At 47.2% G+C, this 27,698-nt stretch overlaps 1 protein-coding gene across 1 annotated transcript in view; it reads left to right on the top strand.

The window, feature by feature from the left end:
* Positions 1-27,698, top strand: part of LOC311223287 (docking protein 2-like) — a 103,466-nt gene that overhangs the window by 25,445 nt on the left and 50,323 nt on the right. The window contains exons 3-4 of the mRNA XM_084308080.1: positions 8,887-9,054; positions 19,000-19,102. Coding sequence (XP_084164206.1) covers positions 8,887-9,054; positions 19,000-19,102 — 271 coding nt within the window. The remainder of the gene's footprint in view (positions 1-8,886; positions 9,055-18,999; positions 19,103-27,698) is intronic.

Genomic DNA, 27,698 nt, shown 5'->3' with positions numbered 1-27,698 from the left:
TCCTGCGATAGCGAGCCACATGTGCCTGGGCCGAGGGCACCTCCGCCTCCTGCTCCTGCTCGGGAAACAGAGGAGGTTGAAAACCATACTGGCACTGAAAGGGAGACATACCGGTAGAAGAGGAGAGAAGGGTATTATGCACGTACTCAGCCCAAGCCAACCTCCTACTCCACGTTGCCGGACTACCGGCAACGTAACACCTCAAGACCCCCTCCAAATCCTGGTTGACCCTCTCCGTCTGCCCGTTCGACTGTGGATGGAACCCAGACGACAGACTGACAGAGGCGCCGAGGCCGGCGGCAAACGCCTTCCAGAACCTGGAGGCGAACTGAGGACCCCGGTCCGACACGATATCTACTGGCAGCCCGTGGACCCGAAAGACATGCTGTATAATTAAATCAGCAGTCTCCCGGGCCGAAGGAAGCTTGGGGAGAGGGACAAAGTGAGCCGCCTTAGAGAACCGATCCACCACCACCAAGATGGTGGTGAATCCGTCCGAAAGGGGAAGACCAGAAATAAAGTCCAGAGATATGTGTGACCAGGGTCATTTAGGAATAGGAAGTGGTCGGAGGAGACCCGCCGGTGCCCGTCGAGAGGTCTTACTACGTGCGCACACCGGACAGGCCGCCACAAAGGAACGCGTATCCCCCTCCACTGTCGGCCACCAGAACCTCCTACGGATAAATTCCAGGGTCCTGGTTGCCCCTGGGTGGCTGGTGAGGGATGACGCATGTGCCCACTGTAGCAAGCGTGAGCGCGCCACCTTGGGAACATACGACCGTCCCGGAGGACCCCCACCAGGATCGGGCTCCCGCGTTAGCGCCGACCTTACCACCTTTTCTATGCCCCAAGACACGGGTGCCAAAATCAAGGCCGGTGGAATAATGGGATGGGGCTGCTCCTCCCGCCCAGGAAGATCAAACTGGCGCGACAACGCGTCAGGTTTGATATTCTTGGAGCCGGGTCTATAGGAGATGGTATATCGAAATCGTGTGAAGAACAACATCCACCTGGCCTGGCGAGCGTTAAGGCGTTTAGCCCCTTGGATGTAAGCCAAGTTCTTATGATCAGTCCAAATAATGAAAGGATGTGCCGCCCCCTCCAACCAATGTCTCCACTCCTCCAGTGCCAATTTGATCGCCAATAACTCCCGATTACCCACGTCGTAATTACGCTCGGCTGGTGACAGACGGCGAGAAAAAAAAGCACACGGGTGCACTTTCCCATCCTTTAAGCATCTCTGAGAGAGCACCCCCCCCACCGCGACGTCAGAGGCATCCACCTCCACAATGAACGGAACCTCCGCGTCATGGCGGATCAATACAGGAGCGGATGTAAAACGACGTTTAAGATCGCAGAAGGCCGACTCAGCCCTAGGCGACCATTCAAAGCCAGGGAGAGAGGCCTTAGTGAGAGCTGTTAAGGGATTGGCTAAGGCGCTAAAATTGCGAATAAAGCGCCTGTAAAAATTTGCAAAGCCCAAAAACCGTTGTAACCCCTTGAGCGACGAAGGCCGTGGCTAGTCCAAAACTGCACTCACCTTGGCTGGATCCATGCGCAGATCGCCCTTCGTCAACACAAAGCCCAGGAAGGACACGGTGTCCGTGTGAAACACACACTTCTCAGCCTTAACGAATAGTTGATGCTTGAGGAGACGGTCTAGCACCTCCCGAACGTGCATTTGGTGTTGCACCATATTGCGAGAAAAAATCAGGATATCATCTAAGTAGACAAACACCGACACCCCAATCAAGTCTCGCAGCACGTCGTTAACCAGGGCTTGGAAGACTGCCGGAGCATTAGCCAAACCAAAGGGCATGACCAAATACTCATAGTGCCCATTAGGTGTGTTAAATGCAGTCTTCCACTCGTCTCCCTCTCTAATCCTGACCAGGTTGTATGCATTACGTAAGTCAAGTTTAGAAAATACCTGTGCCCCCTGTAAGCACTCAAAGGCCGTGTCCATGAGGGGTAAAGGATATCGGTTCTTGATGGAAACGTCATTCAATCCCCTATAATCAATGCATGGGCGCTGATCCCCATCCTTCTTATCAACAAAGAAGAAGCCAGCGCCGGCAGGGGAAGTGGAAGGGCGTATGTGCCCCGCAAGCAATGCCTCCTCTATGTAGGTGTTCATGGCCAAGGTTTCGGGGCGTGAGAGAGAGAACATTCGCCCGCGAGGCGGGGAGGTACCGGGTAGAAGATTAATGGGACAGTCGTATGATCTATGAGGCGGAAGTGCTTTAGCACGCGTCTTGCTAAAAACGTCCGCCAGGTCCCAATAGATCTCAGGCACCCCTATTAAATCGGGATTAGAGGGTAGATCAGAATCTGCCACGCTCCCCACCATCCTGGAGAAAGAGGGAGGAGACAAAAGAGAAGAGGGGGGGGGAGACAAGGGTTTGGGCAAACTCCCGCTGACGATCGACTTGACGTCGGCCGCCGTTGAGAGTTCGCCCGTGCTCCAATTAATGACACGAACACATGACGACAACCAGGGATGACCCAACACCATGACAGAATAGGGGGAAAAGATGACAAAAAATGTAACCCATTCCCACTCCCCACCCTCCACCCGGATGTGTAAGGGAACTGTGCGCTGGGTGACGCTCCCACTGCCCAGAGGCCGACCGTCCAGGGCATAAACTGGTAAGGGAACCCCTAAATCCTCCACTGGGGTTCCCCACTCCTTCACCAATCCCACGTGAATAAAATTGCCCGCCGCCCCTGAGTCAATGAGAGCCTTAGTTCCCCTAATGTCACCCCCACAGTTGATCGCCACCTCAAAAAATTTACGAGAATCCGTGGTTTTGGCAGGAATGAGCCCACCTGCTGGCGCCTTTTCGAAGCCCGACGGCGCACCTTCCATCCCCGATTGGCGCCGAGCCGATACAGCCTGGACCCGACAGCTGCCGAAGCGGTGACCGGTGCGGCCGCACCGGAAGCAGCGTCGCTCTTTGATGAAGCGCTGCCTCTCGTCGTCCGAGAGCGACAGCGCTCCAAGTTGCATGGATTCATCACCCAGTGGCCCACTTATGTAATGCATGGAATTATCAACACCAGGAGAAGAGGGAAAACATACCTGGGGCTGGGTGTTGTTGACATGCTCCTTCTCCCTCTCCCGGTGCCGATTATCCATCTTGATGGTGGTGTTGATCAGCACTTCCAGCTGCTCGGGGATCTCACGCGCGGAGAGAGCATCTCGCATCCGCGCTGAGAGTCCCCTGACGAACAGAACCACGCAGACGTTCTCCGCCCAAGCTGTCTCCCGAGCCAAGATCCGAAAATTGATAGCATAAGCTGCGACCGTGCGGAGGCCCTGCCGGCAGTCGAGAAGACGACCACCAGCCTCGAAGATCGAGAGTACCCGGGAAGTATCGAATACTCTTCTCAATTCCCGGGTAAAGGCGTCCAGACTGTCGCAGATTATCGCCCCTGCCTCTAATTCCGCCGTAGCCCAGGAGAGAGCTTGACCGGTGAGCAGTGTGATAATATACGCTACCTGCGCTGTCTCCGATGGAAATGATCGTGGTTGCAGCCGGAAAACGAGTAGACACTGGGTGATGAATTCCCGACAACCATCCGGTGATCCGTCATAGCGAGCGGGCGCCTGCAGATGTGGTTCGCGGGACCGCTCCTGGACCCCGAACACCCCCCGACTCTCCTCTGCGTGGAGCGCTGCTTCTCCCGCCGCCGACTGAACACCAGCCACTCCTTCTTGGGCTTGTCGGGCTGTGGCCAACGCCGACTGCGCCACCGCTTGGGATGATCCGACGACCCCATTGAGTCGGATTAACTCGGCACTGACCAGCTGCTGATGTTCCTCCATCCGTGTCTGGGCTGCTCCCTGCGTGCGGAGCATCTCCATGATGGCCTCCATGGAATTCTGATGGTCAGGTCTTCTGTCAGAATGCAGGTAGGTGAATTCCAATGGGTGAAGGCAATCACAGAGACAGAGAGTGTTTACTCTTGAACAGGTTCGACTTTAATAGTAAGAACACAGAGTAAATGCTAAGAGAGAACAAGTGCTAATAGCACAAGTGTAAAATAAGGTAAATGGGAGCTTATTGGAGGTCCAGAGTAGAACCGTCCGCGTTATCCCCGAACGCAATTAGTGAAGACCTGACAATGGACAAGCAGAAGAGAGGTATGTTACATAGAGACAAAATACCAACATTCCACACACCCCCCCGTGACAGCCAATCAGGAAACACCCCTAAGTGACAGCACTAATTGACAGGGAAATGACAGGTGACAAGCCCAGTGACATATGCCAGGAATGTGGGTGGTCACCGACCGAGGTCGGTGTCCAGAACGTAACAGTACCCCAAGATAAGCGAAGCCATCGTGGGCAATCCTAAATGGCAGATTGTGTAAAGGAGACTTTTTTGCGGCTATATTAAGTGGCATGAGTTCGCTCTTGTTAAGGTTCAATTTATACCCTGATAAGCTACCAAAGGATTCGATAGTGATAAGGGCAGCGGGGACAGAAACAGAAATATCAGATGTATACAATAATAAATCGTCCGCATACAACGATACCTTATGTTCATGGCCCTATATAACTATACCTTTGATGAGAGGGTTAAGGCGGAGTGCTATTGCAAGAGGTTCTATGGCAAGGGCAAATAATAAAGGACTTAAAGGGCAACCTTGACGTGTTGAGCGCTGTAGGGGAAACCAACTGGATTGTGTGTCATTAGTCCTGACTGAGGCTTGAGGGGATGAATACAAAAGTCATATCCAAGTAGTGAATTTAGAGCCAAAGCCGAATTTATTTAGGGTGTAGAAAAGGTATTTCCATTCCACCCTGTCGAATGCCTTCTCTGCGTCTAGGGATATGACATAGTAGTTCTAGATAGTTCTTTGTGAATTAGAATAGCCACCCCCCTGGCCTTACTCTGAAATGAGGAGTGAAACACTTGACCCACCCATCTGCTTCTAAGACTGGAATGTTGTGAGGTTGTAAGATGAGTCTCCTGCAGAAAAATAATATGAGCCTTTAATTGGTGAAGGTGGTGGAGAACCTTACTACGTTTAACTGGGTTATTAATGCCTCTGCAATTCCAAGTAATAAGATTAAGACCATTTCCTCCTATCGAGCTGGCTACACCTGGCTGAGTCATGTCTTGGGAAGGAGAAGATGTGTAAAGAACAGGGTACCATGTAGACCAGAGATTTTGGTTGACCTTGAATGTGTAAAATCAAAAAACAAAAACAAGTAATACAGTACAGAAAACACAAAAACTAGAACCAAGAACACATAGTACAGTACAGAAAACACAAACATACAAAACGAGAACAAATAATACACACAAATAAACACACAAAGAACACAGAAAACACCCCTTCCCTTGCCGAAGCATCTGTGAGATGCAAGCAAAACCCTAAATACCAAAATAGCCTAGAGAAAAACATGGCAACTAACCTTTACTCTATGCTACCTGAGATGTGTGACCATTGGTACAAGATAAATCAAACATGAGCATCAAACATAAATCAAGTGTGGACAACTAAACATTGGCACTACAGTGCAAGTGGCTTATGTCCACAGAGAATATTAAACTATGGTGAACTTTTTAGAGAGCTGTATTCTTACTAGGGCTGGGCAATTCATCTGAAAAAATTAAATAAAAAAAGAATAGTCGCAATCTCGATTCATAGACCTATGCAATCTCAGTTTAAGTCAAGCACTTTCATATATATTTAAGTTTAAGTCAGGCACTTTCATATATGTTGTGTTGTCTGAAGAAGTGCAATAAATAATTTTATTGAAAAAATAAGAATCGTATGAGAAAATCGTGATCTCAATTCTTAGAGAGAAAAATCGTGATTCACACATACTGTGGATAAAACAGAGGATAGGTTGCATCATGTACCAGTCTGTATTGAGTGTCACGTTACAGTAGGGAATCAGTTGTAGGATACAGTCCAATATTAGAAGGCTGTGCTAAAAATGTGCAACCAACCAAACATTGTCCTTGTAGGTGGTTTATATCCGCACGAGATAGTAGGCTACTGATGATAAACACTTATAAGGCAAGTGTATAAGCTTTAAGGACAGAAGCTCAACCACGCACCCACAGTCCATGTCCAGCTATACAGATAACCTGTATGGGTTTAGCCATATGGTTATATGGACCAACACTAGAGTAACTTGATATGGACATTAGAAAGCTCTTAGTGCCCCAGTGTGTCTTATCTCCAAATAACACATTTTATTTCAAGTTGTCACTCTTCCAACAGGGTCAAATATGCACTGTCACTGTAATAATGCAGGACATTGGAGAGCTATACGGTTTGCAATGGTACTGATTGAATGGAGTGAATAGTTGAAATTAAGTCAAATTAGATTTTCTGGAGCACTCAGCCAAAAAGACAGTACAACCTCAATTTAAACTCCAGCTTCTCTCGTGGCTCATTACTACCAGTTTAGAGCAGCCAAGCAACAACAATACAATTTCCGGTCCGGAAAAACAGATTAGGACGTTTAGCCTTCAAAATAAATGTGTGAAAATGTATATATAAAAAAAAAACATACATTTCACATGATTCAGTTTTTTTTTATTTATATTTAACAATCAGTTGTTGACAAAAAGTCAACTAATTAACTGCCAGAGTATTGTTTGATGCCATAAAATGTTGGAAAATACAACTTAGAAAGACCTAAGTGATGTTATGTTTACTGTGGGTGAAACAGAGGATATGTCAAGATTCAAGATTCAAGATTCAAGAGTTTTAATTGTCACGGCATACAGGTATACAATGAAATGCGGCTGGTCTTGCCCGCGACGATGTGCAATACAGTGGTACAACATATAATAGAATCCAATGAAAATACAGTGGTACAACATATTAATAGAATCCAATAAAACAGTGCAATAAACAGGTACATGGTGTGCCATCTCGGTATCTGTACATTAGTATTTACAGAGCATATAGGACATGCTAGTTAGCTTTAGTAGTGCAATACACTGTTCCTGATGTTATACTACTTTAAGTGGCCTTTCCTCTGGCCATAAGTGTGCGTGTGTGCGGCATGAGTGTTAAAGTGGCTGCTAGTGTGTGAGCGTGCTCAGCGTGCGTGTCGTGTATGTACTTGTGTGTGGATAGTTCAGTTTCTGTGTCTCTCAATGTTCATTGTTCAAGGCTCTGATGGCCTGGGGGAAGAAGCTTAGCCTAAGCCTCTCCGTCTTAGTCTCTAGAATTCGCAGGCGTCTGCCTGACCTCAGCAGCTGGAACAGGCTGTTATTGGGGTGGTGGGGGTCTTTTATTATCCTGCAGGCTCTGGATTTGCACCTCTTGTTGTATAGAGCCTGCAGGGGAGGTAGCGCAATACCCGTGGTACGCTCGGCTGAGCGCACCACACTCTGTAGGGCCTTCTTGTCCTGTGCCGTGCTGTTCCCATACCAGGCAGTGATGTTTCCGGTCAAGATGCTCTCTACGGCTCCGGAGTAGAAGGACTGGAGTATCTTCCCCGATACTCTGAACTTCCTTAACTGTCTCAGGTGGTAGAGGCGCTGCTTCGCTTTCTTTACTACTGTGCCTATGTGTGTTGACCATGTCAGGTCCTCTGAGATGTGGACCCCCAGGTACTTGAAGCTGCTCACCCTGTCCACGGTAGCCCCGTTAATCCTCAGTGGTGTGTGTGTCTCCCGCTGTCCTCTCCTATAATCCACGATCAGCTCCTTGGTTTTACCAATGTTCAGGAGCAGGCTGTTGTCCTGGCACCAACGTTCCAGTACCTCAACCTCCTCCCGGTAGGCCTTCTCGTCGTTGTCCGAGATCAGCCCCACCACCACCGTGTCGTCGGCGAACTTCACAATGGAGTTGGAGCTGAACTTGGCCACACAGTCGTGTGTGTAGAGTGAGTACAGCAGGGGGCTTAGAACACAGCCCTGGGGGGACCCGATGCTCAGGGTGATGGTGTTGGAGGTCTGACCCCCCACCCTGACCGCCTGGGGTCTTTCACTCAGAAAGTCCAGTACCCAGGCGCTCAGGGCGGAGCTCAGGCCTAGCTCGATCAGCTTGTCCACCAGTCTGGTGGGGACTATGGTGTTGAACGCTGAGCTATAGCCTACCTATCTGCGTTGAGGGTCACGTTACAGCAACAGTCAGTTGTGCAGTTTACTCCCCAACCAAGGTAAGAGAGAGAAAAAAAAGTGAGAAAGCGATAAAGTAACAGCTCTCTAGTGCTATCTGTTACTCCTGCTAGGCTACCTGCATCAGCCATACAGCTAACGCAGCTAACCAGCATGTTGATTAGCCTGTCGGCTAAGTAGGCTACTGATGGTAAACAATTAGAAGGTTGTATGCTTATTGTGGAAGGCACAAAAGATAGGTTAAATATAGTGTTCGTGTCTGCATTGAGTGTCGTGTTTATGTAGCCTACTCGGTGGTGTGAATTTTTAATGGTTGCCTGGAGTTTAAAAGAAACACAATAGAGACACAAACCCAACCATGTCATGCTAGACCATGGCTAGCCCCAGCCAGGCTGAACATAGCTAATGAAGACACAGACCCAACCATACCAAACCATGCTAGACCATGGCTAGCCCCAGCCAGGCTGAACATAGATAATGAAGACACAGACCCAACCATACCAAACCATGCTAGACCATGGCTAGCCCCAGCCAGGCTAAACATAGCTAATGGAGACAAGGCAGGTGTGCAGGTACCAGAGGTAGGCAGGGATGGTTGCTATGGAGACACAGCGGTTCCTACTCAGAACCCCCAAACCCTCTTAGAATCCTGAACTTGAAAACTCAGAAATCAGAAATCAGTCCCAAGTCTGCAGGTCCTGTGTCTGGACATGGACATTCATCCAGAAGAGAGCCAGAGGGCTCAGTGTGTGTCCAAGAGGTGAACGTGTCCCGTCTCCTACAGGTGATCCGTCTCAGTGACTGTATCCGTGTGTCAGAGGAAGTGATGGAGGGTTGTCCCAAAGACTGTGGTCCCTTCCTGGTGGAGACAACAGAGAAACTGTACGTCTTTGCTGTTGAGAGAGACCAACTGGACGACTGGACACACAAACTCTGTGAGATAGCATTTCCCGTGAGTATACACCCGCTCTCAAAACACACACACACACGCACGCACGCACACACATGCATGCGCGCACACACACATGCACGTGCACACACACACACACACACACACACACACACACACACACACACACACACACACACACACACACACACACACACACACACACACACACACACACACACACACACACACAGGTAGATCTGTGATGTCATCAAGATGTAACCTAGAACTGACTTTTGTTTTTACACCCAGACGATGTCATAGCAGAGATAAACAATCTGAGCTGAAACTTTAACTTTAATCCAAGTAAACGCTATTCTACTTGTAAAAAGGACTAATATACTGTTTAATATAGAATAGACTCTCTAAACAAATGTAAACACACTAGCCTTTACTGAGGTAGGAAAGGTAACACTCGAGGCATGTTAAGTTAAATGTACACGCATACAACCTGTAAATGTAAAGGTTTTTAGTGTCTGGATTAGTGTCATCTGATCCAGGATCAGCCTGACATAGTTTAGTTCAGCAGGGATGGGGGGTCCACTGTGATAACATGGATAGAACAGAATGAGTCAGAACAGACACAAGGTTTCAACACCATCATCTGAACCCTTACACATAGCACAACTTCCCCAAATCTAGCTGAGGTGTGTGTGTGTGTGCGTGTGCGTGTGCGTGTGCGTGTGCGTGTGCGTGTGTGTGTGAGAGAGAGAGAGAGAGAGAGAGAGAGAGAGAGAGAGAGAGAGAGAGAGAGAGAGAGAGAGAGAGAGCATATTTTGGGGAACTTCTGCTGCTATAGTCACTTCATCACGTTGTCTCATGTTAGAAGCATTTGATTAGCTGTCTGAACCATCCAGCCAATCAGAATGTACCATGAGTCACATTGCATCATATACGTTACTCTGTCCAATAATCAAAACTACCTCATTATATTAAAGTTGATTTGTACCAACAATACAATTAAATGAAATGAAAAAACCTTTATTTATTCTCTAAAGGAAAACCTTTATTTACCCAGGCAAGCAAGTAAGAACACATTCTGATTTTTTTATTGTCAAAAGTATGCATAATGTTGTGTTAATTCCACGACAAGAGATATGTAATGTTAATTACCTGAAATTATTCAGTTTTTTGGGGGGGGGGGGGGGACCCTGTATATATTGGTATCGGTTGATATCGGTATCGGAAATGAAGAGTTGGACAATATCGGTATATCGGTATCGGTAAAAATATTTATAATATATAAATAATTATATATGTAATTGTTTTTATATGTGTAAATAAACAAACAAACAAACAAACAAAGGCATAACATCAGCATATAGTTGACAGAATAAAAAACAATGCATAAATTGCAGACTTAAGAATAGGTATAAAAGACAATAAAAGTAGTGCAACGTAAACGTGCAGACATAAGAATAGGCATAAAATAAGTACAATAGGTACAATGTTGCTCGAAGCTGTTATGGTTTGTAACCGACCCCAATCGCACAACACAAGACAGGTATGATGGTTTGCCAAGAAACAGATATTTATTGAGAGACAGGGAAAAAGGACACTGTCCCTTTAAGGGAGAACACAAATACAGGAATATAACAAGAGGGGAAAAACTAGGTGCCTTTAAGAGGCGGGCAGGAAAAGGGAACACTAAGGGAAGGTTAATGAACGCTAGGGGAAAACATTAAAGGAACGCTAAACATTAAAGGAACAGAGGAACTAGAGACTAGGAGAAGTCGGGACAAGGAGAGCTAGGGAACAGGAGAACTGGGGACTAGGAGAACTAGGGACAAGGAACTAGGTGGAACTAGAAGGGGAGAACTTGGGACCAGGAACTAGGTGGAACTAGAAAGGGGAGAACTAGGGACAGAGGGGAACGAGGCCCGCGGAGGCGGGCTGGGGAACAGGGAGGAACTGGGGACAGAGACCCGCGGAGGCGGGCTGGGGACAGGGAGGAACTGGGGACTGGTGGGAAAACATCTGGGCCGCTCTGCAGAACAGAGGAGAGGGTTAATATTCAAAAGGGAACAAACAGAGCAGATGCAGAACAGTCCAAATAAACAAAGAAAACAAAGTAAATAATATCTTCGTGTGACAAACACACAGGGGGAGATGTAATGTCCAAAAATACTATCTAAGTGAGAACAAAAACAGAGTGGGAGATGAAATGTCCAAACTACTAACAAAGTGAGAACTAACGGAGGCAATACGCTGGGTGAGTGACATCACAATCAAAACCCACCCAGGCGTATGCGTAATGGTACAGGAACAGCAGCGGGAACGGGGGCAAGAAGCATTACGCTGGGTGAGTGACATCACAATCAAAACTCACCCAGGCGTATGCGTAATGGTACAGGAAAACAGCAGCGGGAACGGGGGCAAGAGGCATTACGCTGGGTGAGTGACATCACAATCAAAACTCACCCAGGCGTATGCGTAATGGTACAGGGACAACAGCAGCGGGAACGGGGGCAAGAGGCATTACGCTGGGTGAGTGACATCACAATCAAAACTCACCCAGGCGTATGCGTAAAGGTACAGGGACAGCAGCGGGGCGAGGGCATCGCCACCGGGTGGCTGGCTGTCCGAGCCGAGGAACAGAGTGCTGGAACAGTGGCGGTGGCGAGGGTGTCGTCCACCGGGTAGCCGCTGTCGGAGCCGAGGAACAGAGTGCTGGAACAGTGGCGGTGGCGAGGGTGTCGTCCACCGGGTAGCCGCTGTCGGAGCCGAGGAACAGAGTGCTGGAACAGTGGCGGTGGCGAGGGTGTCGTCCACCGGGTAGCCGCTGTCGGAGCCGAGGAACAGGGTGCTGGAACAGCGGCGGTGGCGAGGGTGTCGTCCACCGGGTAGCCGCTGTCGGAGCCGAGGAACAGAGTGGCGCGCCACACCTTGGTGTGCACGTCGGAACCGAGAGACGCCTCGGGGTGCGTCTGCGAGGAGGAGTGTGCCAAGCACGAGGATCCTTGGAAGATGCGCGTTGCGCGCTGGAGACTGGAGAGCGTGCCAAGCCCTTGAAGATGCGCGTTGCGCGCTGGTGACTGGAGAGCGTGCCAAGCCCTTGCAGATGCGCGTTGCGCGCTGGTGACTGGAGAGCGTGCCAAGCACGAGGATCCTTGGAAGATGCGCGTTGCGCGCTGGAGACTGGAGAGCGTGCCAAGCACGAGGATCCTTGGAAGATGCGCGTTGCGCGCTGGAGACTGGAGAGCGTGCCAAGCCCTTGAAGATGCGCGTTGCGCGCTGGTGACTGGAGAGCGTGCCAAGCCCTTGCAGATGCGCGTTGCGCGCTGGTGACTGGAGAGCGTGCCAAGCCCGAGGGTCCGGGAGATGCGCGTTGGTCTAGATGTGCGTCAGGACGAACAGCTGCGCTGGGGTCTGCAGTGGAGCGCTGGGGTGCCTCCCGTGGAAGTACAGGGAGCGCAGAACAGTCTCCTCCACAGGCTACGGCGACAGCAGACGAAGGCTGGAGCAAAACATCTCAAGGCTGGAGAAATCCATATACAGCATTGGTAGACCAGAGGATCTCCCGAAAGAGTCTAGATGTTAGAGAATATGACTCAGCATGAATACAACACGACCCCACACCGAAACGAGGGGAAGAGCCCTGGTATTTAAAGCCCACAGGGGAACTAATTAGCCTGCCACCACAGGTGCGAGAGGTAATTGATAATAGTCCAGGTGTGGCCACTGAGAGTAAACGAGAGTAAAGAACGAGAGGGTGGGGGCTAGAGAGAGTGAGTAGGGAATTCCTAACAGTAGGCTTAAAGAAGACAGAGAAAGTTGGTGAGCAGCGGACAAAACCTCACAGTACCCCCCCCTCAACGGGAGCCACCTGGCGACCCAAAACAAATACAGACAGAGTGGCAGGGGGCAAAACAAGACAAAAACAAAAGGTACTGGCCAAGCCAGCAGGGGAAGCCACCACAAGAGTGGGGCTAACAAAAGAAACAGGGTCGCCGAGGGGTAACTAGGGTAGCAGAGGGGCAACAGGAGGAACTGGCCTAGAGGAAACCGGGCCTAGAGGAACCGGGTCAGGAGGAACTGGGTCCAGAGAACTAGTCTAGAGGAACTGGTCTAGAGAACTGGCCTAGAGAACTGGCCAAGAGAACTGGCCTAGAGAACCGGTCTAGAGAACTGGTTTAGAGAACTGGCCTAGAGAACTGGTCTAGAGAACTGGTCTAGAGAAACTGAGGGGCAAGCAGGGTAGCTAAGGGGTAACCATGGTAGCACCGGGAAAGGGCTAGCAGAGGGAAAGCTAGCTGCCAGGGCACTGATAGCTACAGGGCCTATGCTAGCTGTACTGCTACATCAACATAGAGGCTGCGCAAGCTGCCGGAGCTAGGCTAGCAGAGGGAAAGGGTAGCTGCCAGGGCACTGATAGCTACAGGGCCTATGCTAGCTGTACTGCTACATCAACATAGAGGCTGCGCTAGCTGCCGAGCTAGGCTAGCAGGGGGAAAGGGTAGCTGCCAAGGCACTGATAGCTACAGGGCCTATGCCAGCTGTACTGCTACATTAACATAGAGGCTGCGCTAGCTGCCGGAGCTAGGCTGGCAGACAGGGCTGGACCAGCATGAGAGAACAAGCTAGCTGGAAGGACAGTCCTAGCTGTGTGAGATAAACTGACCTTGCTAGCTGAAAGGGCAGTCCTAGCAGTGGGAATACTGACCTTGCCAGCTGAAAGGGCAGTCCTAGCAGTGGGAGCAAACTGACCATGCTAGCTGAAGGGGCAGTCCTAGCAGTGGGGATAAAACTGACCTTGCTAGCTGAAAGGGCAGTCCTAGCAGTGGGAGATAAACTGACCTTGCTAGCTGAAAGGGCAGTCCTAGCAGTGGGGAAACTGACCTTGCTAGCTGAAAGGGCAGTCCTAGCAGTGGGAATACTGACCCTGCTAGCTGAAGGGGCAGTCCTAGCAGTGTGAGATGCTACACAAAAAAGTGGAGGCCATGCAGAGGGACCGGGTTAGCTGCTTGGGCCTGGCTAGCTACAGGGCCTATGCCAGCTGCAAGGCTGCATTAACATAGAGGCTGTGCTAACAGCCGGGGCCAAGCTAGCAGACCGGGGCCATGCAGAGGGAATTGGGTTAGCTGCCTGGCATGGCTAGCTACAGGGCCCATGCCAGCAGCAAGGGCTGCATAAAACATAGAGGCTGTGCTAGCAGCCGGGGCTAAGCTAGCAGACTGGGGCTCTGCTGAGGGACTGGGTTAGCTGCCAGGGCAAGGCTAGCTACAGGGCCTATGCCAGCAGCAAGGGCTGCATAAACATAGAGGCTGTGCTAGCAGCCGGGGCAAGGCTAGCAGACAGGGGCCATGCTGGTAGTAGAGGCCTAACAAGCTGCAGGGGGGTCAACAGGGCTAACAGGGAAGCCAACAGGGCTAACAGGGGAGCTAACAGGCTAACAGGGGAGCTAAACAGGGGAGCTAGAGGGGAACTAGAGGGAACAAGAAAAAAAGGCAAACTCAACATACACCGTCTGTGCTGGCTGGGGTCGTCGATTTGGTGGGGTCGTACTGTTATGGTTTGTAACCGACCCCAATCGCACAACACAAGACAGGTATGATGGTTTGCCAAGAAACAGATATTTATTGAGAGACAGGGAAAAAGGACACTGTCCCTTTAAGGGAGAACACAAATACAGGAATATAACAAGAGGGGAAAAACTAGGTGCCTTTAAGAGGCGGGCAGGAAAAGGGAACACTAAGGGAAGGTTAATGAACGCTAGGGGAAAACATTAAAGGAACGCTAAACATTAAAGGAACAGAGGAACTAGAGACTAGGAGAAGTCGGGACAAGGAGAGCTAGGGAACAGGAGAACTGGGGACTAGGAGAACTAGGGACAAGGAACTAGGTGGAACTAGAAGGGGAGAACTTGGGACCAGGAACTAGGTGGAACTAGAAAGGGGAGAACTAGGGACAGAGGGGAACGAGGCCCGCGGAGGCGGGCTGGGGAACAGGGAGGAACTGGGGACAGAGACCCGCGGAGGCGGGCTGGGGACAGGGAGGAACTGGGGACTGGTGGGAAAACATCTGGGCCGCTCTGCAGAACAGAGGAGAGGGTTAATATTCAAAAGGGAACAAACAGAGCAGATGCAGAACAGTCCAAATAAACAAAGAAAACAAAGTAAATAATATCTTCGTGTGACAAACACACAGGGGGAGATGTAATGTCCAAAAATACTATCTAAGTGAGAACAAAAACAGAGTGGGAGATGAAATGTCCAAACTACTAACAAAGTGAGAACTAACGGAGGCAATACGCTGGGTGAGTGACATCACAATCAAAACTCACCCAGGCGTATGCGTAATGGTACAGGAACAGCAGCGGGAACGGGGGCAAGAAGCATTACGCTGGGTGAGTGACATCACAATCAAAACTCACCCAGGCGTATGCGTAATGGTACAGGAAAACAGCAGCGGGAACGGGGGCAAGAGGCATTACGCTGGGTGAGTGACATCACAATCAAAACTCACCCAGGCGTATGCGTAATGGTACAGGGACAACAGCAGCGGGAACGGGGGCAAGAGGCATTACGCTGGGTGAGTGACATCACAATCAAAACTCACCCAGGCGTATGCGTAAAGGTACAGGGACAGCAGCGGGGCGAGGGCATCGCCACCGGGTGGCTGGCTGTCCGAGCCGAGGAACAGAGTGCTGGAACAGTGGCGGTGGCGAGGGTGTCGTCCACCGGGTAGCCGCTGTCGGAGCCGAGGAACAGAGTGCTGGAACAGTGGCGGTGGCGAGGGTGTCGTCCACCGGGTAGCCGCTGTCGGAGCCGAGGAACAGAGTGCTGGAACAGTGGCGGTGGCGAGGGTGTCGTCCACCGGGTAGCCGCTGTCGGAGCCGAGGAACAGGGTGCTGGAACAGCGGCGGTGGCGAGGGTGTCGTCCACCGGGTAGCCGCTGTCGGAGCCGAGGAACAGAGTGGCGCGCCACACCTTGGTGTGCACGTCGGAACCGAGAGACGCCTCGGGGTGCGTCTGCGAGGAGGAGTGTGCCAAGCACGAGGATCCTTGGAAGATGCGCGTTGCGCGCTGGAGACTGGAGAGCGTGCCAAGCCCTTGAAGATGCGCGTTGCGCGCTGGTGACTGGAGAGCGTGCCAAGCCCTTGCAGATGCGCGTTGCGCGCTGGTGACTGGAGAGCGTGCCAAGCACGAGGATCCTTGGAAGATGCGCGTTGCGCGCTGGAGACTGGAGAGCGTGCCAAGCACGAGGATCCTTGGAAGATGCGCGTTGCGCGCTGGAGACTGGAGAGCGTGCCAAGCCCTTGAAGATGCGCGTTGCGCGCTGGTGACTGGAGAGCGTGCCAAGCCCTTGCAGATGCGCGTTGCGCGCTGGTGACTGGAGAGCGTGCCAAGCCCGAGGGTCCGGGAGATGCGCGTTGGTCTAGATGTGCGTCAGGACGAACAGCTGCGCTGGGGTCTGCAGTGGAGCGCTGGGGTGCCTCCCGTGGAAGTACAGGGAGCGCAGAACAGTCTCCTCCACAGGCTACGGCGACAGCAGACGAAGGCTGGAGCAAAACATCTCAAGGCTGGAGAAATCCATATACAGCATTGGTAGACCAGAGGATCTCCCGAAAGAGTCTAGATGTTAGAGAATATGACTCAGCATGAATACAACACGACCCCACACCGAAACGAGGGGAAGAGCCCTGGTATTTAAAGCCCACAGGGGAACTAATTAGCCTGCCACCACAGGTGCGAGAGGTAATTGATAATAGTCCAGGTGTGGCCACTGAGAGTAAACGAGAGTAAAGAACGAGAGGGTGGGGGCTAGAGAGAGTGAGTAGGGAATTCCTAACAGTAGGCTTAAAGAAGACAGAGAAAGTTGGTGAGCAGCGGACAAAACCTCACAGTGAACCCCCCGAAACAGCCAGTCTCCCAAACATCAATCCCCACCATATCCCCATCCAAGACCCCCCCTCCCCCGATAAAACGTGCCATGACCGAAGGAAAACACAAACAACCCAGCGTGCCACTCACACTGCCATGCACGGCGACAGGAATGCCAACCCCACTGGCTGCACCATCTACCCTGGTCCCGGCGACCTCGCCACCACGAGGAAACCAGCTAATACCACCTCCCCACCCCCAAACTCCATGGAGGAAATGACCCCAGGACCTGCAGCCACGCCAAAGGAGCCACAACTCCAAACACTTAAGCAGACAACAACGGTCAAATGAGAAGACATGCAGCACCACGGACGGTCCGAGGCGTTACCTGGACCCCCGAGACACCTAGAAACACAGCAGAAGCCGCAGCGAGCCCTCCACGCAAGGAATATTAAATCGCACAAAACACATGCAAGAGACCAGCACCCAACTCCAGAAAAGGTCCGGAAAAGGCCCAGCCGAAGCCATAGGCTCCTACCAAATCCCCACCCAGACCTCCCCCAGAGTGGAACACCAGCCTCCTGCACGCGTCCCGACGGATCCCGGCCAGTCCCCACCACTGAACTCTCCCAACCCACCGACACCCCAGGGACTGCCTGCATGAAGAACCCACCACAACCCCCAAAGCGTCCAAAAGGTCCCAGTGCCATCCCAGACCACCCACAACACCACACGCCCCCCCCCCCCCATCCAACCACCACCATACAGCTACGTACCAATAGTATTTTCTCACGTCTTCCATAAAAAAAAGGACTTGGCAGCTACAGTTCATTCAGAATGCTAGTTCTAACAAAGACTAAGAAAGCTGAACATATTACACTAGTTCTCAGGTCTCTGCATTGGCTACCAGTGTGCCATAGAATTGACATACCTCTAAGGCCATTAGGGAGCAGTCTGCTAACTATTACTTAAGCATTACATCACACGACGGAGTGTGTTATACAAATTAGATCACGCCTATGGGTGGTTGTTAGGCATGATCTAATTTGTATAACACACAACTTCAAGTGATGTAATGCGTCTATACAATGACCGAATTCACCCAACCTTATTGCTATACAATAAACACACAGTAATTGAAGCATAATGGAGATTTATTCACAAAACCATCCACAGAGAAAGTAGATCCAATAGTAGATCCACTAGTAGACACCAGAGGGAGCGCCACAAACCATGTTAAACCCAGATTCGGCTCAAACAAGGGACTAAACGCCCTACCCACAGCTGTAAAGGAATGTGAATCACTACCCACTTTCAAAACCAAAAGAGGGAGACTGCAATTCGAAACTGGCCCCTGTAAATGTCCTAACCCAACCCCCTCCAATGTACAGTAAATGTCCTAACCCAATAATACACAAGACCCTTTTCTTGGGACCAAGTAAGGTTTCGTGGATAATCCAATGTACAGTTACCCCCCCAGTTTTAAAGATCAACAGCCTTTTTTTTTTCTTTTTTTTTGTCCGCGATTTTTCTTTTGTTTCACAATGGGTCATGACAAATTAATTACATAATCCATGTGTATGTAACGAACTAACATATTCCAGTTGACTATCTTTTTTGGAGGATTCGTTCAAAAGCTATTCATACTATTCATACTTCCATTTTTCTATCTATGGCGGATTGATTCAGACAGAAAAAATAAAGTAATTCGGTTGTGGGAGGGATCTGGGGTCACGTGGAGTGTGTTATACGAAATAACAACCGGTAACTTGACTGTTTCAGCCAATCAGAATCAAGAAATTTGCATGCCATTGTATAATATTACAACTAAACATGGTGAAGCAGTCTTCAGTTATTATGCTGCATATAGCTGGAATAAACCTACCAATGCATGGAAATAAAAGGTCAAATGACAATTCATTTTCTCATTCTTTTATATACAATGTAATGTAAGAACAGCTATATTTTGGTGACAGACTCATCCTTTTATTATTATTATCTTTCTTTATAAATAACAATACCAATTTAAAGTAACCCCACTGCCCACCTGATCAGAGGCTGAAGACCGACATGACAGATATACCCTGTAGTTTTAATGATGGTAATGAGGATTATGTGTGTATAGATGAACTGGGGAGAGCGCAGTGGGACGATGAGCAGTCAGAGACCCATCCAGGCAGAGCCAGAGGGGATGGAGGTAAACTCTCTGTACAGCGGAAGAGAGACAGGTACACTGACAGGCGTTGTACTCTTAAACAGTACTGTATATTTGTAGATCTGGTATGTCATAAATGTCTGGATGTAACAGTACTGTCTATCTGTATGTCATGTATGTCATATGTTATGATGAATTGAAAATGGGGGACCCTGATGTAAACAAGACGAAAGTCTTTCTCTGGTCTGCATCCCCTTAACAATTGTGTGTATTGAGCCGTACTGTATTGTACCCATTCTGCAATCTGTTAATAAAATGTTCAATCAATCAATCAATCAATCAATCAATCAATCAATCAATCAATCAATCAATCAATCAATCAATCAATCAATCAATCATTCAATCAATGTCTATTTAACTGTCTGTTTGTCTGCAAGACTCTACACCTGCCTATCTGCCCGACCACCTTTCTGCCTGTTTAAGCTAAGCTAGGCTAGCTTGCAGCTGGACAGCTTTCTACTGAACACACACAGGGGGGAAATTGGTATCTTCTTGTCAGACTCTGGAGAAGACAGTAAGTGCATTTCCCATAATATTGGCATGTTCCTTTAACTGACTGTCAGTCTGTCGGTCTGTCTGTAGAACTCTATACCTGTCTATCTGACTGACTGAAATACCTACTGATCTACTGAAAATCCATGATGCGCCCACAACCAAACCCAGCTTCTCTTTGTGTCTATTACCATGGCAGTATTGTGTCTTCTCTTGTTCTATATTTAGTTCCCTGCGGTGTTCTCTAGCTGACACATCTCCTGTTCCCTCACACACTGCCACCTGCTGCTAGCTAGTGCGCTGCGTGACGTAGCGGAAAAAGTCTTGCATACTTGCTACTTCCTGTGTTGCGGTTGTGGGTTTGTTGCAGGCTACAGTGACCGGCTAGCTAGCCTCAGCTTTTTATCAACACAGGACAAACACTTCCTCTTTCAGCTGTTTCACTGAGTGACAAGCCTCTTTATTTAAGGCTAAACAACTTCAGAGATACTTCTCTTTAACGCAGGCTGTGCGTTATGGAACTACTGTAGGCTACTAGCAGTAATCCACAGTGGATTGAGAATTCCACCCACCATTTCTTAACAGCATTATCTTTAAGAGTATAGAAAACTATAGGCCAGGGCGGCTAGGTGGTGCAGTGGGCAAGGCACTCACCACCAATGCTGGAGACGCTGGGTTCGAGCCCAGCTCTCCACATTGTTTTCAGTTTGGCTGGTCGTCCGTACTAATACAATTGGCAGTGTTAGGGGGTGGGAAAACTGAGGGGTGGGGATCGGACGTTGTGGACAACGACTCCTACAGGTCGGTTGGTGCGCCTGCGCAGTAGAATCAAGAAGCGATGGGGGCAGCGCCCTTCCAAAGCGCAGACCCCTGACGCTGAAAGATCGCGCCACGCAGGTGAAAAGATGCGACGGCTGCTACCTCGAGTATCGGAGGGAACTCGTGCTATGTATGGCTTCGTCCACATTGCAGCCGGCTTGTGGGAGGCAAGAAACAGCGTTCGAGACAGGGGAGGGTTGAATTGGACGATACGAAATTGGGATGGGAGTCTGGCAGAATGGAACACGGTGCAGCCACCCACAGTCGCCTGTTTGTTTAGGGGAGGTCTGGACACCTCAATAGAACACAGCTCCATACCAGACAACCACACCTTACAAGTGAACCCAGAGTGGTTTGTTTGAGGGCGCGAACACAATCGGATACGTAAGCAAGAAAAAATACCCCAGAACCCGTGCGTTTAATGAAGTTCAATTTCAGTTTTAAGTGTTCTATCCAAGGTCATGGAAAAGATTATTCACGAGCAGATTATTAATGAATTTTTAACAGGTCACAACATTTTATTCGAACTACAGTCAGGTTTTAGACAATCCCACTCTACGGAAACATGCCTCCTTTATTTAACGGACCGCATCAGAAAAGAGGTTGACGCAGGCCACTTTTGTGGAATGGCTTTGCTCGACCTCCAAAAGGCCTTCGATACGGTCGACCATGGCATCCTGCTAATGAAATTAAAGGCCATAGGCTTCAGCAGGTTGTCAAGATACAAGATTCTTTAATGCCACACAACGATGGTTGATGGTAATTGTTTGCGGTACAGTTTGTTAAAGGCACAAAGGGACATCAACATGAAACATCAAACATCAAACGCCCCCCTCCCATCTTCCAATCCCCACAATAAATACATATATACATGAATACATACAGGACAGTCACATGTAACAGTGTCAGTGCTTGCCCATCTGTGCAAAGGGGGGTGGGCCAGGGTGTTTAGTGTTCGGACTGCTGTGGGGAAAAAACTGTTTGTGAAGCGTGTGTGTCTGGTTCAAATGGACCTGTAGCGACCTGATGGCATGCACTGGAATATGTGGTGTGCTGGGTGGGAGGGATCGTTGACTATTTCACCAGAGCGGGTGACTGTGCGTGAGGTGTAGATGGAGTCCAGAGAGGGGAGGGGGCAGCCAATTACTTTGGAGGCTGTATTGGTGCGTTGGAGTTTTATTGTTTTATTGTTTTATTGTGGATTCCCATTAGTCTACACCAAAGTGAGACTACTCTTCCTGGGGTCCAAACATAAAAAATACAAACACACACAAAAAAAGTTTAAATAAAAATATAAAACCACAAACATTGAAGTACTCACAAGAAAACATCACAACTAACAAAACAGTGAATAAAAGCTCACTCAATATTCATAAGTTAGATATCACAATTCTCCAACCATAAAATACAAATTACATAGTCAGTCCATAAGAACAAAACAGTTCAAAATCATTTATATGATTTTAACTCATAATATAGCATAACTGTTCTCAAGTCACCGATCACCTTTATATTTCCATACTAATTTCCATAATAAGTCAAGTCAATGACCAAAATGTAACTCATTATTCATGAGCGCAATTTTAAACTTTTTTTTAAACATACATTTGTTCCTTACCATAGTTATATTTCTGGGTATTTTATTCCAATAAGCAACTGCTCTATACATTACCGTCTTTTTCAGAGCATTTGTTTTTGGTAGAGGTAAAGTAAAGCATGAATCTAATGTTTGCCTTGTGCTATATCCATATCTCATATTAGTTGGGTACAGTTGTGAGTGCAAACCCTCCGGTTTCCGAGTATTACAGATATTAAACAAAAAAGTTACCAGGCTACATGCCATCCTCTTCCACTGTCATCCAGGTCAGCGCGGCATGCATCACTCCAACACTACTCCTCACAGAGCAGCGCAGAGCGAGGTGTGCCGCCCTGTTCTGAGCGAACTGGAGTTTGTTCAGGTCAAGCCTAGAGGCTTTGTGTTTGGTGTTTGTGTTTGGTGTGTTTGTCAGTGGAACCGTGGTCCGTACCAGACTGTGATGGATGAGGTGAGGATGCTTTGAATTATGGCGGTGTAGAATTGGACCAGCAGGCGTAGTACAGGCGCTGCTGGGCCTTTTTGATGATGGCAGTGGTGTTAATGTCCCATTTGAGTTTATTTCTGATGTGGGTGCCGAGGAACTTGAATGATTCAGTTAGGGTTATGGGTTGGTCTGAAATGGTTATTGGGAGTATGTTTTATTTTTTTTTGTATTTTTTTTTTTTATTATTTTTTAAACAAACACATAAACAAACATGACAACACACGATAAGATATACAAGCATTAGTTGTCAGTGTACATCCAATGAAATCACATTTTAGTTAATTGTCTTATATAGGATATACCCTTAATACCTGTTATCTAAAAACCTACACACATATGCTCCAGCTCGTACCCCCCCCTTCCGGATAATCCATCCACTTTCCCTTGCTCCTAACCAGACATTACCATTATATGCTAGCTTTTATTTTCTCCACCACTTCTAACCACAATGTCATTTTGGATTCATTGAGACCCAAAATTCTTGCTGTAGATATTTCTTGATAGATCACATCGAGATATGTAATAATCCAGACCTTTCGGCAAATTTTTTCCGGTTGGAACCATCGTGATGCTATCAGCTTTTTAGCCACTGTGATACCCGATAAAACCAATCTCTTTAGCTGTGGATGTACTGCACACTCAAAAACATCATTCAGCAGTAGTACAGAGGGGTGTACAGGTATATTCCAAGTTAAGAGATTTGATAGTTGCTGGGTCACCTCTTTCCAGAATATCTTAACTGGTGGGCAGTCCCAGTACATGTGCATAAATGTCCCCTCGTCCCCATTTGTACATAAGGAGCATTTGGAGTCTTGTATAAGACCAATTTTTTTTTAGTCTTATAGGAGTCAAGTATGTCCTGTGAATATAGTTAAGATTGAGCCCAGGCTTCTTGCCAATCAAAATCACTTTCCAGGTCTGGTATATCCCTCCTCCAGACGGAGTCTAGGTGGAGGGTTTCATATGAGGACGTTAGTAATTGATGATAAAAATCTGAAACAAAACCTCTTGATGTCTCTCTTTCATAGAAGAATTTGTGGTATCTGTGGTGTACAATTGGTATATTTAATGGAACACCGTGAGCCTTCAAACATGCCAATAACTGTGCGTAAAAGTAATATGTGGACTTGGTGAGATTACATTTTTTGCGTATTTCCTTGAAACTACAAAAACCCTGTTTATTGAAGACGTCTCCTAATGAGTGTATGCCTTGCTTTTCCCATCTAGGGAATCTTATAGGTTGTTTTCCTATCCAGAGTGCATTGTTATTGAATAAGGGAGTATGATTATGCCATTTATGTAGAGTAGAATATTTTTTTTGTGTTTCGCGCCATATCCGGATCGCATGAGTGATTATGGGGCCAAATTTCCAGTCGCATTGCTTAATTGGTAATTTTGTGTATACTATGCCCTTCAGCTTGTGTTTTTTTTTTTTGAAGTCCTGAAATCTATGGCAATTTCCATGGTTTTGGAGGTGTTGAACAGGAGGTTGTTGGTTGAGCACCACCTCACTGCTCTGCCCTGCCGGTAAATGGACTCATCGTTGTTGGAGATGAGGTTGTCAATTGAATGGGTAAACTCCTACCTTTCGGGTAGGACCCAAATGGTCGATATAAATGGTACCCTTTCCTCCCCCAAGAATGTTAGCTGTGGGGTCCCTCAAGGGAGTGTGCTAGGGCCACGCTTTTTTTTATTATATATTAATGACATGAAATCTGCCTGTATGCCATTCTTGTGTCTCACAAAGACCTAGGAGAGGTAGAGAAGACCTTAAGTAAGGAGCTTCAGAGTGTGGGAACATGGCTGGCCGACAATAAGCTGTCTCTCCACCTTGGGAAAACTGAGGCCATACTTTTTAGATCCAAAGTAAAGCTGCGAAAGTCCCCAGGATTGAAGATCCAGGTAGGAGAGTCAGTCATTGCTGGTAAGGATTCGGTAGTTTATTTAGGATGCACCTTAGACAAACATCTCACAGGGGAGGCTATGGCCTTGAAAGCCCTTGCTAAAATAAGCAAAAAGACCAAACTCCTGGCACGTAAGTTTGAGATGTTGGATAGTAAAACACTAAGGATGTTATCAGGTGCCCTGATCCAGAGTCATTTTGACTACGCTGCCCCCTTCTGGTACAGTAGTGCACTGCAGAGAATAAAAAATACATTTCAGACTACCCAAAATAAAATGATTAGAGTAGTGATGAAGCTTCCTACCCGCACTCACCTGGATGTAGCTATACTTAATCAACTAAACTGGCTCCCAGTGGAAAAACGGGTGATTCAAATTAAGTTGTGCCTTACCCATAAAATAATGTACAATAGGGTCCCCTCATATTTGTCAAATTATTTTATGTGCTTTAGGGACACCCACTCATATGCAACCAGGGGCAGTTTAACCCCCTGAGGTCTAGAGTTTCTAGCTCCACCTTCTCAGAATATTTTTTTTTTGTTACATAATGTCAAATTACAGATTCATACCTTCAAAATAAGCCATCAATTGTCAAATTTGAGACGATAGTTTTCAATCAATGTCCTATCAAACATTCTGGTACAGTCATTACCAATTTGCAGCAGGAGCCTCTGAAGAGAATTCAGTGAATTCAGCTAATGATAAGGGAACTACACTCCTTCCCAGAATGCAATGTGATGTCAATGTCAATGTCAATGACTAATTCACACCATGAAACAAAGGCCCAGCAGGGAACAATTACGGCTGAATGGGGGTATAGTGTGACTGATCAATACAGGCAACACACACTTTGATTTGATGCCATGCATACACACACTAGATAGACAGAGGTTTAGATATTTAGATAGATATATAATAGTAATATAATAGAAAGAGAGAGAGAGAAAGAAAGAAAGAAAGAAAGAAAGAAAGAAAGAAAGAAAGAAAGAAAGAAAGAAAGAAAGAAAGAAAGAAAGAAAGAAAGAAAGAAAGAAAGAAAGAAAGAAAGAAAGAAAGAAAGAAAGAAAGAAAGAAAGAAAGAAAGAAAGAAAGAAAGAAAGAAAGAAAGAAAGAAAGAAAGAAAGAAAGAAAGAAAGAAAGATACAGAGAGAGAGACATTTATAATAATAATAATAATTATTATTATTAAATAGAATCATTTTCTATAGGCTTGCCGTGGTAGTCAGTGATACTGGTGTATACACACACTAGATAGACCGAGGTTTAGACATTTAGATATATATATATAGATATATAATATCTATACACTGCCTGTGTTGTTTTTACTACCTGTACACTGTGTTGTTTACTACCTGTACCCCCCCCCCACCCCCCCCCCCCATGCTGCTGCTATGATGCCTGAATTTCCCCAAGGGGATCAATAAAGGAATATCTTATCTTATCTTATTTAGTAATAGATAGAGAGAGAGAGAGAGATAGAGAGAGAGAGAGAGAGAGAGAGAAAGAACGAAAGAAAGAAAGAAAGAAAGAAAGAAAGAAAGAAAGAAAGAAAGAAAGAAAGAAAGAAAGAAAGAAAGAAAGAAAGAAAGAGATACAGAGATATATACAGAGAGAGACATTTATAATAATTATATTATTAATTAGTTTTTTACACACACACACACACACACTAATAACATGATCATAACCAAACCAATTTCAAATGTATCATCAAGTACAAAATAGATTTGATCGTAATATTTATGAGAATGCATGTTTTTTCACACTACACAGTATGATGTCATAATCGAACATTCTAGAACATTTGTGTTCTATATATGCAACAATTCTCTGAGCATTTCCTGGCAAACCTAGGTATGTAATTTCATCTTTCCTTGTGACAATATTGTCACCCACTGTACAAGACTGTACAAGAAATTCCTTCTGTAATGTACTGATTTCTTTTGATTTCTCTGTTTGAGAGAGAGAGAGAGAGTGTGTGTGTGTGTGTGCAGGGGAGTAGCTGGGGGGGGGGGGGGTTAGGATGATTCCAATGGCCCAGCAAATGCCCCAAATTTTTTTATAGATTGGGGGCCCCACATTTTTTAATAGATTGGGGGCCCACAAATTGATTCTTTCATGGGGCCCAGAATCTCCAGCTACGCCCCTGTGAGCGCACCTTTCTAACTCGTACACACACGCACTCTGTCTCTGCCATACAGTAGTTTATGTTGTTTTAGCGCAACGTGGGTATATACAGTACACGGGCGAGGATGAAAAGCATAAGACTACTTTTAATACATAAATTAACGTTCTGTCGGGTCCCGTGTATTCTCGAGAATGATAATAATAATAATAATGCAGGACCTCTTCAGATTATATTATCAACGACAGACAGTGAGAAACACAACCCCCCCCCTCTCGCGCTGAAGAATATGCATATTAGATCACTCAGTGATTAACACCTATGCGCTGTTTGTGTGTGCGCGCGTCCATGTATGTGCGTTTCGTGACGCGATGTAGTTCTTATCGCAAATGGAGATTATTACAATCATACCATCTAGCAAGAATTAAACGTATTTACAAGTCGTATTAGGTTTAGCAAGTTGGGGGACGTATACCTTACATGTCAAAGCACTAGAAATGGCAATTTTTCTATTTTTATCGATTTCTGAAAAGATGTCCTTTTTGAGCATTTAAGAGGGATTCTAATTCTTTTGTTGTCCGCCGACGGGTTCAAAGCTCCAGCGTGACCCCTAAGGGTTTGACATTAAACTGTGCAAATTCAAGAGCTCAATGGGGAAAAATACCTTTCGGTACTCAGCAGCCTGTGAGTGGAATAAACTGCCAGTGTCTATAAAAAGTATTGACTCAGAAAGACATTTTAAACAAGCTATGAAGAAATGGCTTAGTCACGCAGAATAATGATATATGCAGGTGTGCTGTAGACTTGTGCTGTAGCTGTGTGATGTGTTTGTTTGTGTTATTGCATTTATTTTATTATTCATATTTACATATTCATAATGCTTGAACATTTTATTTGTATGTCTTATTTGTGCATACTGGTCATCTTGTTCCCCCCCTTTTGAGGACCATAATGGAAATAAACCGTAAGGTTTTATTGTGTTTTAATCCTCGACGGTTTTAAATTATATGTGATGGCTGATGATTTTAGATTGTTCAATGAAATCAATCAATCAATCAAGCTGCGTTGGCCAACACACAGCATAATTCTTCATCATCACAAGGCCTTGGCTTCTAGTACTTTCCAAATAGTCAATTAACATCTTTATTTGTCACGGCATACAGGGCATACAGTGAAATGCGGGTGGTCAT

The sequence above is a fragment of the Notolepis coatsorum genome (genome assembly GCF_963971535.1).
Source record: "Notolepis coatsorum genome assembly, chromosome: 2".
Classification (NCBI taxonomy): domain Eukaryota; kingdom Metazoa; phylum Chordata; class Actinopteri; order Aulopiformes; family Paralepididae; genus Notolepis; species Notolepis coatsorum.
This window is presented reverse-complemented; position numbering and strand designations above follow the sequence as displayed.